Raw genomic sequence first — 17099 nt, 5'->3', positions numbered from 1 at the left:
TTCCCCTCCTCAGGAGGGATGGGGTATTGGGTGATGGGCATTAAGGAGGGCGCTTGATGTAATGAGTACCGGGTGTTATATTCAACTGATGAATCACTAAATTCTACCCCTGAAACTAATAATACACTATATGTTAACTAAATTGAATTTAAATTAAAAAAAATTTTTTTAAATGCCCCTCTTCTCAGGCTGCCTGGGTGGCTCAGTCAGTTGAATGTCCAACTCTTGGTTTTGGCTCAGGTCATCATCTTGAGGGTTGTGGGATCAAGCCCTGCATTGGGCTCTGCACTCAGCGTGGAGTCTGCTTGTCCCTCTCCCCCTATGCCAACTTGTACTCTCTCTCAAATAAATAAAATCTTTTTAAAAACTCCGTCTTCTCAATAATGACTGCTGCTTTACCAATTTGTTTTAGTTAGCTAAATTCAATTATTTCTGCCTTCTACAATCACCAAACACAAACACAAATCTAAAAATATATCCTTCCAAACACCCTCTGCCTGCTATATCTCACCGTCCTTCACGTGTTCCCTCAAATTGCTTAAATTCATGGCACCCAATTTTCATTGACAAGTGCGTTCCCAGTGGTGTGGGTTAGAGAGATTTGGCAAAACAATTATTTGAGATTTTATTAACAAGGATTAAGAAATCAGTTTAATAACAAATGTGTATGTACAGCACTTGGGTGGCTCAGTTGGTTGGGTGACTGCCTTCGGTTCAGGTCATGATGCTGGAGTCCCGGGATTGAGTCCCACATCGGGCTCCCTGCGTGGTGGGGAGTCTGCTTCTCCCTTTGACCCTCCCCCATCTCATGCTCTCTCTCATTCTCTCTCTCAATAAATAAAATCTTTAAAAAAAATAACAAATGTGTATGTAACAATAAAAAATGAAATTTACATGACAAAATACCTTAAGTTGTATACACCTGAAAATACTGACTCGGAATGTATAATGCTTAACAAAATCACAGTTGATTTGGAATCCATAATTGCAACGAAATATTTTAATCTATTCTCTCAGTACATGACAAAGAGAGTAACATTTGGTAGTGTTATGGGTTGAACTGTCCACCAAAATTTGAATGTTGAAGTCCTAGCCCCAGTACCTTAGAACGTGACCTTATTTAGAAGTAGTGTTGTCACAGATATAATTAGAGGCAGAGATACTGGGATAGGGTGAGCCCTAACTTGTTATGTGTGGTCCTTATAAAAAGAATGCCACACAAAGAGATAAACACGCATGCATGCAGAATGCAGTGGGAAGATTAGTTACATTGCCTCAAGCCAATGAACTACCAGAAGCTAGGAGAGGGCTGGAACAGATCCTTCCCTCGCACCTTCAGAGGAAGCAGGGGCTGGCCCAATACTTTGATTTTGGACTTCTACCTTCAGAATTGTCAGGCCAAAATTTCTGTTGCCTTAAGCCACTCAGTTGTGGTCCTTTGTTACAGCAATCCTTAGGAAATACAGTAAATATACAAGTGATGTGAAAACACAGTGAATAGTGTATTTCTAAGAAGTATCTATAAAAGACTGTCCTTGAAGATAAAATACATACTGTTTTTAATGACACATAAACATAACAGTGAAGCCCGTATCAAGTAACAACACTGAGCTCTCCCAAAATCTAATACATGAAGGTGCTTTCTGTTACACAGGACTGAATTGAGCACACTTTAAAATGCAATAGGTCAACAAAGTCCCATGTGTTGTTTTGCTTTGTAGTAAGTAGCACTGTAGCTTTTGTGGCAGAATCCGGATCACAGAGTCACTAGACGTATTGAAAATAAGGTGTTCACTAGACAAATTAGACCTTATACACATATGTGAAAATCTAGAGAAGAGGGGAATCACAGCATCAGAGAAGATCACTGAATGTGAGTCTGCATGAGTGGTCTAGAGAACACATCAGAATTGGTAGGAATATCCAAATTGTGAGTGCAAGACCACACAAGTGGATCCTTGATACATAGCTCATGGAGATGTCCATAGAAGCCTACAAAACTCTGAGGAAAATGGGAATCAAGCACGTGGCATTTTTTTTCATGATACCCTTGATTGGCAGGGCCAAGATCAGGAAAATGGGCTGATGTCCAAAAGCCCCTTTGCATCTCTCACACTTTAACATGGCTCCAAACACAGAAATGGCTTCTTCATTTCTGCCTTCCAAATCTCATGCCAAGTTAGGCTACTGGTAAATTTGACCACATAATCATAAAGGGAAGGGAAATGTAGTTCCCAACATTACCCACATTGACAACACAATGTAGAGGAACCACCTCAAACTCCGTATCCTATAGCTCATGGTCACAAAGTAGCTTTTCAGTAAAAGCCTACTGTCCAATTTCCAGTCACAAGCAAGGACAAAGAGCAAAGGGAAAGGGGTGAAAATGACAATTCACACGAGACTATGCTTTTCAAGAACTCTGCACAATTACAAATGTCTGCAAACTATTTGTAAAGAAAATGCAGTAAGGTTCCTCTGGCCAAAATAAATAGATTCTCAGTAAGGCAGAAAACATATAATGGGTAATATCCAGTATCTGCCACACTAAGCTAGTAAGAAAATCCCAACAAATACCAAAATGCTATTGTTCCAAAAACCCCTTCAAGAATTCAAAGAAATTAAAACTTACCTACATATTAAAAATACACTTCAAATCACCATGAGTCCAACAAACCATAAAGACAGCAGGTTTATTTATGGAAATGTAGGGAAAAAACACCACCTGCAAAACTTGAATGACAGCTGAAAGAGTACTTGGAGAGCTATCTCTAACAGAACTGGAGATACACACCCCAAAGGTCCACTTTGATGAGGTACTCACAAAGGCAGTACCATATTTACAGCTTTGATAAGATTTCTCTCCTCGTGTGGATTTCCTGACACATGAGGCATGAATTCCTTTGCAGGAGAATTTCCCGCATCCCCTGGGCAGTGTCTGTCTGTGGTGTGTATTCGTACATGTCTTCTTAAGGACGAGGAACAACTGAAGGCCCTCCCACACTCCTTACAGTCATAAGGTTTCTCTCCAGTGTGCACTCGCATATGTATCGGCAAAGACGATGGCCACTTGAAGACTTTCCCACATTCCTTACACTCATAGGGTTTCTCTGCAGTGTGTGTCCTCACATGCTGTTGTAAAAGTTCAGGCCAACTGAAAGCCTTGCCGCATTGCTTGCATTCGTAGAGTTTCTCTGCGGTGTGCCTTCTCATATGTTTTTGTAAGGATATGTGGCAATAGAACGCTTTCCCACATAGCTTGCATTGATACGATTTCTCTCCAGGATGCATTCTCACGTGTTCCCGAAAGCAAGCAGACAAATTGAAGGCTTTCCCACACTGTTTGCATTCATATGGTTTCTCTCTCATGTGTGTCCTCATATGTCTTCTCAAGGATATGGGCCAGTTGAAAGTTTTTCCACACTGATCGCATTCGTAAGGTTTCTCTCCAGTGTGCACTCTCATGTGTCCTCGAAAGGATGAGGGATGGCTGAATGTTTTCCCACACTGGCTACACTCGTAGGGTTTCTCTCCACCATGAGTCCTCTCATGTCTTCGGAAGGACTGGGGGTAAATGAAGGTTTTCCCACATTGTTTGCATTCATAGGGTTTCTCTCCAGTGTGAATCCTTTCATGTCTCCGGAAGGACTGCAAGTAAATGAAGGTTTTCCCACACTGTTTACATTCATAGGGCTTCTCTCCAGTGTGTGTTATCATGTGCCTTCGAAAAGCTGAGGAATAACTAAAGGCTTCTCCACATTCCTTACATTTATGTGGTGTCTCCCCAGTGTGTGAGATCATGTGTCTTCGAAACGTTGAGGAATAGCTGAAGGCTTCCCCACATTCCTGACACTTATAGGGCTTCTCTCCAGTGTGTGTTATCATGTGTCTTCGAAAAGTTGAGGAATAACTGAAGGCTTTCCCACATTCTTTACATTTATAGGGCTTCTCTCCAGTGTGAGTTCTCACATGACTAGTAAGACTTGAAAAATCAATGAAGGCTTTCCCACACTGCTGACATTCGTAAGTCTTCTCGGCAGTATGGATCCTTATATGCCGGTTGAGGGATGAAGTACGAGGAAAGGTTTTCCCACATAATTTACACGCATAGGTTCTCTCTCCGTTGTGGGTCCTCACATGCATTCGTAGTTGTGATCGACAACTATAGGCCCGCCCACACTCCTGACACTGATACGGTTTGTATCCAGTGTGTGCGGCGAGGTGACTCTTGAGGGACGAATGAGGCACAAAGACTTTTCCATGTGCACTACATCCATACTCTTTTACTCCAGTATGAGTTTTCTGGTACAGATTACGATTTGAAATCTGACTGGAGCCTTCCCCACACTGATCATTACTTTCAGAGAGTTTCTCCACCACATGATTTCTGTGAAGAATGAGAAGCATGTTATCATCAATGGTTTGATTAATGATTTCTCACTATTTTACTAATAAGTATTAGGATTACATTTTCGTCAATTTCAGTGACTGTGTAGGCTTTCTACTCTATCTGACAAAGCAGAATAAACTGAGTATCATGGAAGGGAATTCAACCATAGGAATTATGAAAATGGTGTTTCTTAAATGTGGCTTTTCCTCCTAATTGTTTTCAACTGAATTATGTTTTTAACACTCAACATATTTAAGGAAATCTTTCTGTAAAAATTCTCAGGGAATAAACAAAAGTGATCTAGGCTCCTATGGGTGTTTGCTTTGCTTTGCTTTTTCAATTTCATGACATACTAAGATTCTCCCCTGGAACACTGCTTTTTCTTGTGAGTACAACTCACCTCAGATGTCTCCCCTGCTTTGTGTGCTGATCTTCAGTGCTAAATTCTTCCCAAATTTCCCCTAAAACAGAGGCCCAGGAATCATTTCTGGTGAACTTTGCTATTTTATGTTCCTTGGATATTTTATTCCCATAAACATCCTGCTGAGAAATTGACCCACTGGCTTTAAATTGAGTCTCATCATCTGAAAGCAAAAAGGGAACAAGTTTTAAAGAAAGAAGGTACGTGTTGGTCAAAATGACACTGAGGAGTTTAGCTGGGACAAGACTTCACCAATAACAAGTACAAGGGGTCAAGGTGGTAAGCAATTTAGTAAACACAGAATTCTCACAAGATTACATAAACGTCACTGGGCTCCTTAATGACCCATGAAATCTATATTCACTGATGACACACAGGGAGCAGTAGAGATTAAAAAAGTAATAATAAGTTTAATGCAGAGATTCTCCTTCTCATGCAGAAACTATTCGATTCTAGCTCTATGGTGGTTGTGACCCTGTCGGTCTTACTAATAATGTATTCCCTTTCCACAATCCAAATCTGGAAAGAGTCTTGATGTGCAAGAAATGCTTGTTCTCTAAGACTAAGTGAAGGAATGAGGTCATTCTTACCCACTGAGGCCAGGTTTTTCAAGTTTTCCAGCATCACTTCTCTGTATAGTTCCCTCTGAGCAGAATCCAGCAAAGCCCACTCCTCCAAGGTGAAGTCCACGGCCACATCCTCAAAGACCACTGAGTCCTACAACACCCAACAGATGTGCAGAAGGAAAGTTGAGACTCACTGAGTAACTGGATTCGATTCATAGGAAATTCAGACAAGACTCTGTGGTCACCTAACCTCTACTCTATGACTCTTACTCTGTCCACACTTACATCCTCACAAATTTAATAGCTCCACCACACACTGAACCTATCTTTACACTTTTACTGCAACCAAATCAAGTCTCATTCTTCTTTTACCAAAGGGTTCAGACCGCATTGGAGAATTCACAGAAATGCTCTACAAATGAAACAAATATTTGCATTTTAAGACCCACCGATCCCTTGTGACACAAACTACTTTGGCTCCTTCCCTATTATGTGCCACATCACTAAACACCACATCAAGAATCAGGTCAAACCTGGGTGAGGTTTTATGAAATAAGCACATACTGAAGGACTGGGAACTTTTCCTTCCATTCCCTCACCAAACCCAAGAGGCTTACTGGAATCCACCTGCAGCAGGGGCCAGCTAACCATATCATCTTAAAGAACTCCAGGCCATAAGTAGACTGTTTCTGCTGGCTAAATGATAAAATTCCTTTGGAGAAGTCTTGTTAATATATTTGTGTAATACAGGAATGTGATAGAAAGTTATCGAGAAGTCAGAGCTCAGGAAAGAGGACACCGACGTGAGAACTCGGTGCGTTCCCTGCACTCCTGAGTCTCAGTGCACCTGCCCTACACAAACCCATACACACACACACACGGGGCAAATGTAATATGACGACAAAACAGCTCTTTCCACCAGAAACACGGTAGAGTATTCTTGCTGACCTTGAGGATAAGGTTAAAAGTCCCACCCTACAAAGGAGTTAACTGAAGTCAAAAATATCTGACAGTGAGTTTGCCCAAGATTATAAAATACATAAAGGATTAGGCAGTGCCCTCCTACAAAGGAAACCCTCCCGCATATCAAGTTCCAGGTAGAAGCGGTTCCCCAACATCATCCTTCAGGTCGTACTCTCAATTTCTCTTTCCATGTCCCTACGTGTCCCTGTTGGGCACATGAGCATGTCAGCCCCCCTCCCCCAGAGCACAGGAACCACTGAGCTGCATGCTTCCCTTAAACCTGGATTTTTTAAAAAGTTCCTCAACCCACAGACATCCATGAGCATGAGAAAATACTCATTCAACGATTCTGATGCCAGAATTTACCTATTCAACAGGGTAGCAGAGTAACAGGAAAACCCCTATTACTGGAATGGGGACCAACGGGAGGTTCCCAAGTCAGCTGAAGTGTTCTTCGTTATCTGTAGTGCTTCTTCCAGTGAACCCCCACACCTAGTGTGCAGAAAGCGTCACTTTCAGCCTTATCCTTAGACACACCTCCCAACAAGGCTGGTGTCTGGGAGACTGGGTTTCAGGCTTCCCACCACCCTGACTGATATTACCCACTGTGGCTAAACCACTGTGCCCATGACATTGTTAATAGTGAACCCGCCTTCTTTCTGGGAGTCTGGAGCAGAAACCCCAGGCACTGAGTCTCTGCTGAGTCTCCCTGGTAGACAATATTCCATGTGTTGCCATGACTTGTTGCTGGATGCACGCTGGGTGGCTCTGCCAGGAAAGAACTCTTAAAAACCTATACTTGGTTTCCCTCAGACTTCTCCCCATATGCCTGTTCCCTCTGCTAATTTTGCTAGGTGTCCTTTTGTTGTGACAGATCACAGTCATGAGTAAAACTATAAGCTAAGTTGTGGGGGTCTGACTAGCAGGACACAAGGGTGGTCTTGGAGACACCAGTCACAGTTGGCATCAGAGGTGGAATCTGCTAGAACACCCCTGACTCACTGAAATATAGCAAAAGCACTGTTTGGGAAGAGGAGGGGGACCGGGGGGACAGCAAAGCTTTGGAGCCCAGGGGGCTCAGTCGTCTGTCTGTGATGTGTACGAGCAGCTGAGCTGTGAAGCAAGAGCTGACAAGAGGTGAAAATGGGGGGCGGGGGGCACCTGGGTGGCTCAGATGGTTAAGCATCTACCTTCGGCTCAGGTCATGATCCCGGGGTCCTGGGATCAAGCCCCGCATTGGACTCCCTGCTCCGCGGGGGGCCTGCTTCTCCCCCTCCCTCTGTGTCTCAAAAGAATAAATAAAAAAAAATCTTAAAAAAAGAGGTAAAAATGGCGGGTCCAGCTCCAGGAGGCCTGGTGTGCCAGATAAGACTGGCTGCTTCTGGCCACGCTCTCTGAGGGAGAAAAGAAAAACAAAGCACAGCTTTGGTGAGGTCTTTGATTTTTGTTCACTCCTCCAGGCACGAGGAGAAAGGGCCCCCAAGTTACCAAGGTAAACTATGGATGGGCAAGAAAAATTTGAAAAGTTTGCATTGCACTGGGAGAAAAAAATAGTTAAATCAGCGTCTAGAGCTGGAGCAAAACTTTCAAAAAACCAAGGGCCTAGTGGGCAGGGATCCTCTACCCTTTTTTTTTTTTTTTTTTAAGATTTATTTATTTAAGGGAGAGAGAATGAGAGATAGAGAGCACGAGAGGGAAGAGGGTCAGAGGGAGAAGCAGGCTCCCTGCCGAGCAGGGAGCCCGATGCGGGACTCGATCCCGGGACTCCAGGATCATGACCTGAGCCGAAGGCAGTCACTTAACCAACTGAGCCACCCAGGCGCCCCTCTATCCTTTCTTCTTACCTCGTTGCTACTGGGCTGCCACAGCCTCCTGACCCACACGCACCTTCGAGCCAGCACCTTCCCTGGCAGCTGTAATGTTACCCCTGTAAACGCTGATTTACTACTAGGGCTCCCTGTGGCTCAAACTGTGTCTCCCAAAAAGGTATGTGGAAATCCTAACCCTCCAGACCTACGAATGTGACCTTACTTGGAAACAGGATCTTTGCAAGTGTAACCAAGTTAAGACGAGGCTTTTAGGAAAGGCCCCAATCCAAGCCGACTGGTGGCCTTCTTAGAGGAAAATGCCACGTGAAGCCGGAGACACGTGGGGAAGGTGGCCACATAAAGACGGGATGCAGAGATGGATTTCCACCATCATAAGCAGAACGCCGGGGGCCACCAGAAGCTGCGAGACACAAGGCGCAGACGCACAATCCTCCCGCCACCTTGCTTCTGGACTTCTCGCCTCCTGAACGCTAACAGAATACGTTTTTAAGCTGCCCAGCTTATGGCAATTTGTTATGGGAACCCTACAAAAGTAACACAGGCTTTGAATGAATTTGTGATGAGGGGCGCCTGGGTGGCTCAGTTGGTTAGACATCTGCCCTTGGCTCAGGTCATGATCCAGGGTCCTGGGATCGAGCCCCGAGTCAGGCTCCCTGCTCAGCGGGGAGCCTGCTTCTCCCTCTCCCTCTCCCTCTGCCCCTCCCCCCTGCTTGTGCTGTCTCACTCTCTCTTAAATAAACAAATGAAATCTTCTTAAAAATTGTGATGAGGAAAAAAGGGGAAGGCGATCTTTTACTTAAAATGGTTCTGCTTCGTTACTGCACCTGCACCTAAGATAAAAGCTGACGCAGGCGGATGCGCGCGTAATCTCATTCAACACCAGAGGGACCGTCCCCATCAGTGCAGAGAATAAAGTGCTGAGAGGACATGACCCCCTTGTTTGTTGCCACCGGTGCAGGGAGTGGAAGTTACACTCTAAGTCCTAGAAACGACTGTAACACATGATTTTTTTACTGAGTTTTTACCTACTGGAGGTTCAAAACAAGAGGGGAACAGTGAAGAGACAGGCAATCTCTACCCGGAGATACACTTTGGGAATTTTAAGTGCAAGTCGTCAGCTCGTCGGAGGGCTCTTACGAAACCCTATTTCTGATGACCGTCAGACTGACGACTGCCCAGCAGTGGCTCTTGTGGATTCAGACGCGAGACAGCGGGGGCTGGGGAAGGTCATCCCTGCACCTTGGAACACAACTTTCTGACCCTGCAGTGTCTCGGCTTTGCTGCTGCTAAGAAAGGCCCCTAGTGATTTGGGGAATGCTGAATTCTGAACTGCCTGAACTTGACCACAAGCTCACATTCCACTGTGTCCACAACGGGAGGCTTCAGCCTTAGCGCACACCATACTGATCCAGAAGCTGGTATCAGCTCCACAAAGCTCTGACTCTGGGAATACTGAAGATTTAGGACACTTCCCCAAGGTCCTAAGCTATGAAAACCTTGGGGTGGTCCGTCTGGGTCACTTACAGTTGCCAGTGAGGAAGGCCTCGTTCTCCGATAAGACCATCTGAAATCAAGCCCTTCACGTCTGTTTCTTTCCACGCAGATCACCCCCAGACACCATCCACACTGGCGAGGTGGACAAGCTAGTGATGTGGGCAGGCAGTCCCTCCGAACAAGGACCAGACCGAATTACTTAAAATCAGCCTGCTGGGGGCCTGCTGACCGGGCTGCCTCATGCACGTCCCATCAGGACACCATCTTATCCCCGGGAGACACTCAGGTCAGCTGCAACCTACAGGAACGGACACCTGAGGCCAGGTGGAAAAGAATACAGAAAAAAAATACGGAAATTTTGACGATGAAGCCCCCTAACATTCTAAGACCTTTACCTTTCTGGTTAATGGGATTTACTTGAACTGGGCAAATCCAGGACCCCCTACAGGGCATACTACAGACCTGTCTCACCCAGCTGGAACTACTGATGATAATGTTGCTCTAAGGAGGTCTTGTCCAAGGGCCAAAGGAATGTGCTGTTGAGAAATGACAACTGAACAGGCCTCAGCGTCCTTATCCTTAGAAAGTCCTGCTTCCAAGGTTGGCCCTTGGCTGGTTCATAGGAATGTGGATTTGGGGAGGCTTCCCACCACACCGCTAGGAGAGGCTCCTTGTCTTTTTCTGCCAACCATGTCTTGTGCTGAAGACCAGCTTTCCTTCTGGGAGTCTGGAATCCTGGTCCATGCTAGGCAAATGGTGTCTCCATGACCAGCCCCCATTAAAAAACCTGCTAACTGAGTCTCTCATTAGCTTCCCTGGTAGAACATTCCACATGTGCCGTCATGCCCGGCTGCCGGGGGAACTCAGCATAGCCTGTGTGATGTCAGTGGAGGGGACCCTTGGAACTCTGCACCTGGTCTCCTCAGGACATTTCCCCTCTGCCGACTGTGCTCTGTATTCTTGCGCTATAATAAATCAGAGCTGTGAACACAACTACATGCTGGGTCCTGGGAGTCCTCCTTATGAACCTCTGAACTGAATGGTAGTCTTGAGGACCACTATAGACTGAAAGTTTTTGTGTGCCCCCAAAATTCATGTTAAACCCTAACTTCAGTGTGATGGTACTGGGAGGTGGGGGCTCTGGGAGGGGATCAGGTCATGAGGGTGCAGCCCTCGTGAATGGGACGAGTGCTCTTATGAGAGATGCCAGAGAGCGCCCTGGCCCCATCCTCCACAGGAGGACACAGTGAGGAGACCACTGTCCATGAGCCAGGAAGAAGGGCCTCACCAGACACCAAATCTGCCAGGGCCTTGACTTTTGACTTCACAGTCTCCAGAACTGAGAGAGACCAACGTGTATTGTTTATAAGCACCCAGTCTATGGCGTTTTTGTTATAGCTGCCCCAAGAGCTAGGGAGATAGGGACTCCCAACACACCCACAGCTGGAAACCACCAAATGCTGTAACACAACATTAATTTTTTAAATGTGCACTGAGGGGGCGCCTGGGTGGCTCAGTCGGTTAACCATCTGCCTTCAGCTCAGGTCATGATCCCAGGGTCCTGGGATCCAGCCCCATGTCAGGCTCCCTGCTCAGCAGGGAGTCTGCTTCTCCCTCTGCCCCTCTACCTGCCACTCCCCCTGCTTGTGCTCTCTGTCAAATAAATAAATAAATAAATAAAATCTGTATAAAAAATGTGCATTGAGAACCCAAAATATGCAAAAGACTTTGCAAAAAGCTTTGTGCACATTAGCTCATGTGTTCCTAGGAACTCTGCAAAGCAGACAGGCACACTGGTTCAGAGCAGAGGGAAGTCAGAACAGACTCCTCGAACACCCGCACACACAGCTCACAGTGGTTCCACTATTGTGACTGGTGTCTCCCGAGGTGGTAAGGAGATACACCGATGCCTGCAGGGCACTGTGGAGAAGCTCACTCCACTCTTACACCCTTGTGCTCCTGCTCCCAGCAAAGCCCTGTGTCTCATGCAGGACTGCTCTGTTTGAGGGTCCGACTTCTAGCTCTTCTGTGGAGTAAAATGCATTCAGGTTGCAGTTACACAGGTCCTTGTACCGGCACTGAACAAAAGAAAAATTCTGAACCTTGTGGATTTAAATTCTCTTGGAGGAAAATAATAAATAAGCAAACCAAATATAAGTACTACGGAAAATGTGCCACAGCAAGGGGATGAGGAGCGATATGTGTATATTTATGTGTGTGTTTGTATGTACATTTATCTATATCGGAGTTGTTATTGACATTGACACGTGGGAATGACTGGTTGTAGGGCAGAGTAAAGGAGAGCAGAAAAGTAACCATTTGAGATTGTACTGCAAATGGATACCTAATTGCTCAAAAATACATATAAGTACACACATATAACAATATGCAGAACCATAAATATACATATAAGTCTCTATATACTTCCACATACTAGTTACGTCTTGAGAGTGAGGGGACCTGACCCTGGGGATCACTCCAAGTGGGCTGTCCGGTGTGAAAGTTCTACATTTAGGGTTGAATTTCATTTCACAGAGGATTATTTTTTAAGGTATCTGTCACCTGTACCTCGGTCATTTGCATTTTCCTGAGCTGATGCTATATTACACAATAGAAAACTCTGAAATCTATTCATATGATTTACCTGTAATCATCCTAAGAGTTGCCAAAAACCGTTTTATAATATTCAACAGCCATACATAAAAAAATCTTACCATCGGGAAATGATGGTAACTAACATGCTTAACCTGATAAGGGAAAACCAATAAAAAATGTTCAAATCAGAACAAGGAATATATACATGGTATGAAGCTCACTGTTTTCTCCAAAACAATTAGGTAGAAATCAGGTACGCCCAGCACCTCACTGTTAGGCAACATTATACTGGAGATCCCATCAGTACCACCAGGACATAAACAAAGGTAGAATACTAGAAAAGAAACACTTGCCTTTGTGTCTAAATCTAAAAACTATATATACAGGACACCTATGGAACAGAAATGACAGTCACAGAGTAAGATTTTTAATAAGAATCCAGGATAAAACTTCAGTATAAACCCAACTTCATTACCTAATTTTTTAAAAAGATTATTTATTTATTTATTTATTTGACAGAGCACAAGCAGGGGGAGCGGCAGAGGGAGAGGGAGAAGCGAACCCCCCGTTGAGCAAGGAGCCCAATGCAGGACTCGATCCCAGGAGCCGGGGATCATGACCTGAGCGGAAGGCAAACGCTTAACCGACTGAGCCACCCAGGCGCCCTTTCATTACCTAATTAATACCAACAGCAAGTTGGAAAATATATTTTTAAAAAGGTAATGCATACTATGGTAAAGATCAAATTTCATTAGTATTAAATAAGTAAAATGAAGGCTATGAAAGAACCCAAAAGGAAAAATTTGAAAACATTAAGGGTAATACCCAAAACGAAACAAATGGAAAGAAGGCACACATTCTTGGGGGGGGGGGGGGCTCACTGTTACTAAGATATCCACCCCCCCAAGACAGACCTAGCATCTTCAAAAAATTCCATTAAATCCATAAACCAAGTGTGGTTTGGGGGGCGGGGGAGGGGGGTCCAGACAAATACCAATTTTGCAAACCTAATAGGAAGAATGAATGTCCAAAACCAGGCACAATGTTCTAAAGAACAAGGCGGAGGCTGCCCACACACAGCAAGGATTTGAAAGCAAAGACACTCCTGCCCTGGTGAGATTCACAGAGGCACCGCCGAAATGGATGGGTCCAAGTCTATGGGGAGACTTGAATCACAGCGCACAGCCCCCGAAGGGCGCGACAGTGACAATCTGATTTCTAAATGAGAAAGGTGCTTACTTATAAGTGAACTTTAGCCAATGTACTGTAGCTTAAAACAAAGTGCATTACAGATAATAGGAAACAGTACTGCCCAGCGTCACAAATTCTCCACGCTGCCAAGGAAAAGAACAGACTGAGGAATCTCTGTAATTCCCAGCTGACCTCCCACACTTTGGGGAAAGGGATTCGTTTCTCCGAAGCCGCATCGGAAGGGACTTTTTCTCTATTTCGGGGACATGCTTTTCCCCAGAAGGGCTTTCACGGGTAGGCCCTGGGATTCCGTTTGTCCCCACTCAAAGGAACTGACCTGAGAAACTTACTCCACGCTGGGAGGGATTTACACACGGAACGCAAGACATTTCCTTATTTTTCCGAAATTCACTCCGTTGAAAATAGTTCTTCGCCTTCACGCCCCATCAATTAAATGGATTGGACATTTGCTCCAACACTGAGGCTCCGCTAAGTGAATACAGCGTTTCAAGGGGACGCCCTCGGGCGTGTGTCTCCAGGGTCTCGAGCGGTCGGCAGACAGCGCGGGCCCCCCGCCCCCAGCGCCCCCGAAGTGTCCCCCGAACAAAGGGCGCCGGCCCCGGGGCCCCCGCGCGGTGCGTGCAGGAGACAACACCAGCCCCCTGGGTGGAGAGCCTAGCGGCAGGAACCGCTTCTCCTCTCCCGCAACACCAGCGTCCAGCCGGACCCTGGTTCCGGGACTGATAACCGGAGTCGGGGTGGCCTGGGGCCGAGGGCCTGCCAGGGGGTCCCCCGAGCCCAGGACCCCTGCAGGTCTCCCCACACTCCTCGCCCGCCGCCCACCCCAATCCACCCCGAGGCTGTCCTCGGGGAGGAGCCGACCCAGGACTGAGAGTCCCGGAGCCCTCGGCCGAGGGCGGAGACTCGGGTCGGGACCCCCGGGGGCGGGGACCCCCCCCCCCGGGCCCGCGGCCGCAGGAAGCCGGTTCCGGCCGGTTGGAACCAGCGCCTCCCGGTCTCGACCCGGGCCGCGCGCACTCACCATCTCGCGGCCCGGCTCCGAGCTTCCGGGCGTCCTCCCCGCGGGCCCGGGGGCCGGGCAGGTGAGAGCAGCGCGCACCGCACACCTGGGGCCGCGCGGGGGAGGTGTGCTGGAGCGCCCGGGCCGGCCCAGAGCCACGTCCACGCGGCCGCGAGCGCGCCCGCCCCCGCGCCTGATTGGACGGCGCTCGGGGACCTCCCTCTCCCAGGGCCTCCGATTGGATACTTTTCCGAGACCCACCTCTGGTGCCCCTGACTGGGCAGGGCTCGGGACCCACCTCCTTGATTGGCTAGCTCTCCGGGCCCCACCCAGGAGTCCCTGATTGTTCTCCGAGAATCGCCCCTGTCGTTCCGATTGGACGGTTCTCCATGGCCACGCCTCTGCACCTGAGTGACAGGCCGTCCGGACACACGTGGCTGACCCGTCCGCTCCGGACGCGCGCGCCGAGCGGAACCTCCTCCCGGCGCGGCGGCGGCTCTGGCGGCTGCCCGGCCGCTCGGCGTTCCGCCTGCGTTCTTCTGCTGGGCCGGGAAGTCTGACTCAGTGCCCCCGCGGAGCGCCCCTTGTTGGAGCCGGGACAGGAGCCGACTTGGCCGGGAAGGTCTGGGGTCGAGGTCACCGTGGACCTGTGCTCTTTGTTTAAGAACAAAGACACTCCACAGTGACGTCACCGCGTGGGAGGCCCAGGGAGCTCGGGTTTCACGGGTGACCTTTGACACCGGGAGCCCCGCCCTTGCCACCCCATCCCCCCGCTGGAGGTCGGCAAACCGGGTCCATGGGTCCCGGGCAGCCCTTAAAATCTGCAGGTGCAAGTTCTACGCTGCTAGTAAATTTATTTCCAGTCAGGGTTTTGATGCGTCCCCAGTGAATTTTTCAATATAAAATGCTGTGATGTCCCTAAGGTAACGGAATTCCTATGTTAACTGAAAACAAAATTGTGTAACGCTTTGGGATGGACTTGAAAACCCTTAATACCTTTAATAGATGGGGGCTAAACAGCCAAGGCATCTCATACGCCTGCTCACATCAGACAGCACCCTAGGTTGAGACTAACTGGACGTCCAAAGTCCGGTATCACTTGTTTGATTTACAAACAGAATTTTTAAAAAAGATTTATTTACTGGGGAGTCTTAACGCGGCTGGGGTCCTGATCCCAGAGTCAGCATTCGGCTTCTTGCTCTGCGGGGAGCCTGCTTCTCCCTCTCCCTCTAACTGCTGCTCCACCTGCTTGTGCTCTCTGTTAAATAAAATCTTAAAAAATAAAATAAATTTATTTATTTTGAGGGGGGAGGGGCAGAGGAAGAGAATACTCAAGCCGACTCCCACTGAGGGCACAGCTGGCCCCCGTGCTCCATCTCAGGACCCTGAGATCATGACCTGAGCCAAAACCAAGGGTCAGGCACTTAACCAACTGAGGCACGCAGGCGCCCCTGGAGTCCTAAACTATTAAAAATAAAGTATGATTACTTTTTTTGCCTAATATGGATTAATAGCGAATACCAAGTTTCAATAAACCCTGAGATGTAGAAGTCTGCCTTAGGACTGGGTCCTGGCTTAGTCTGCTTGCCATGTGTTCAGATAAATATCCTATAAGCATCACTAGTAAAGGACATGTCAGGGGCGCCTGGGTGGCTCAGTTGGTTAAGCGTCTGCCTTCAGCTCAGTTCATGATCCCAGGGTCCTTGGATCGAGCCCCGCATCGGGCTCCCTGCTCCGCGGGAAGCCTGCTTCTCCCTCTGCCTTTGCCTGCCACTCCCCCTGCTTGTGCTGTCAAATAAATAAATAAAATCTTAAAAAATAATAGAGGACATGTCATCTCATTTATCAAGGTGAAAAATGAGACTGGTCTGTAAATTCTCCGCAAAACATTCACTGCAAGCAGAGAAAAATGTAAAACTGTAGTAACCTGAGGGAAAAGAAGTGAGTCAAGGTATTGAGGATGTGATTCACATATGGAGGTGACAAAGACAGTGTCAAACGTGCAAGCAGTGACAGGGACAGGAAGGGGCGAGACGCCATCTCCCTCCTGCAGCCTCCATCCTCGCAGCAACCTCTTCGGTTAGCAGTTTCTAGTACTGGGGGGGTCTACACAGTAGACGTGGTTTGCAGCATTTCCACCCCACTTCAACCCCAACCCCAGGTCATAAAGCAAAGTAGGAAAGGTGTGGCCAGCAGCACAACCGCATGCTAACGGTGCACACGCCCTTATCACCGGAACCGGACTATGTCATCTCATGTGGCAAAAGGGACTTTGCAGAGGTGATTAAGGTCCCGAGGTGGGGGTGACCCTGGGTTCCCAGGGGCCCGGCATCCTCACGAGGCCCTCAGGAGGGGGAGGCAGAGGGTGGGAGTCCCAGAGATGGGCAGACCCTGCGCTGCTGGCGGTGAGGATGGAGGGGGGTGGTGGGGCCAAGGAATTTGGGTGGCCTCTAGAAACCAGAAAAGGTAAGGGAACAGATTCTCTCTTAGGCTCTCCAAAAAGAACACAGCTTCGCCAACACTTTGGTTTTAGACTTCTGACCTCCAGAACTGTTGTGAGAAATTGGTTGTTTTAAGTTACTAAATGTGTGCTGATTTGTTACAGCAGTGACAGGAAGCTCACATAGTG

General features: G+C 47.4%; 1 protein-coding gene across 3 annotated transcripts; it reads right to left on the bottom strand.

Annotated features, from left to right (window-relative positions):
* Nucleotides 1-2674: 2674 nt before the first annotated feature.
* ZNF555 (zinc finger protein 555) lies at nt 2675-15107 on the bottom strand. Of its 3 annotated transcripts, XM_027582561.2 has the most exons (5): nt 14492-14675; nt 13787-13938; nt 5402-5528; nt 4791-4974; nt 2675-4387 (listed from the first exon to the last, which is right to left on the bottom strand). In XM_027582561.2, exons 3-5 carry the CDS (start codon nt 5433-5435, stop codon nt 2821-2823), a joined length of 1785 nt encoding a protein of 594 aa, XP_027438362.1. In that variant the 5' UTR covers nt 5436-5528; nt 13787-13938; nt 14492-14675; the 3' UTR covers nt 2675-2820. The 3 variants fall into 3 exon arrangements, with proteins under 3 accessions (XP_027438362.1, XP_027438361.1, XP_027438360.1); XM_027582560.2 differs by lacking the exons at nt 13787-13938; nt 14492-14675 and adding an exon at nt 14769-15107; XM_027582559.2 differs by lacking the exon at nt 13787-13938 and having other exon boundaries at nt 14492-14691.
* Nucleotides 15108-17099: the final 1992 nt, after the last annotated feature.

This window comes from Zalophus californianus, chromosome 1 (assembly GCF_009762305.2).
Source record: "Zalophus californianus isolate mZalCal1 chromosome 1, mZalCal1.pri.v2, whole genome shotgun sequence".
In the NCBI taxonomy this organism is placed as follows: Eukaryota; Metazoa; Chordata; class Mammalia; order Carnivora; family Otariidae; genus Zalophus; species Zalophus californianus.
Note: the sequence above shows the minus strand (reverse complement) of the source record. Positions and strands in the feature narration are given on the sequence as shown.

What these genes read in the sequence shown, in the direction of transcription:
- ZNF555 (XM_027582559.2), bottom strand. An exon ending in GAAAAACCTGGCCTCAGTGG is followed by an intron (nt 4,975 to 5,401) that starts GTAAGAATGACC and finishes TTTTGCTTTCAG; the next exon opens with ATGATGAGACTCAATTTAAA. An exon ending in AAGCAGGGGAGACATCTGAG is followed by an intron (nt 4,388 to 4,790) that starts GTGAGTTGTACT and finishes CATTCTTCACAG; the next exon opens with AAATCATGTGGTGGAGAAAC.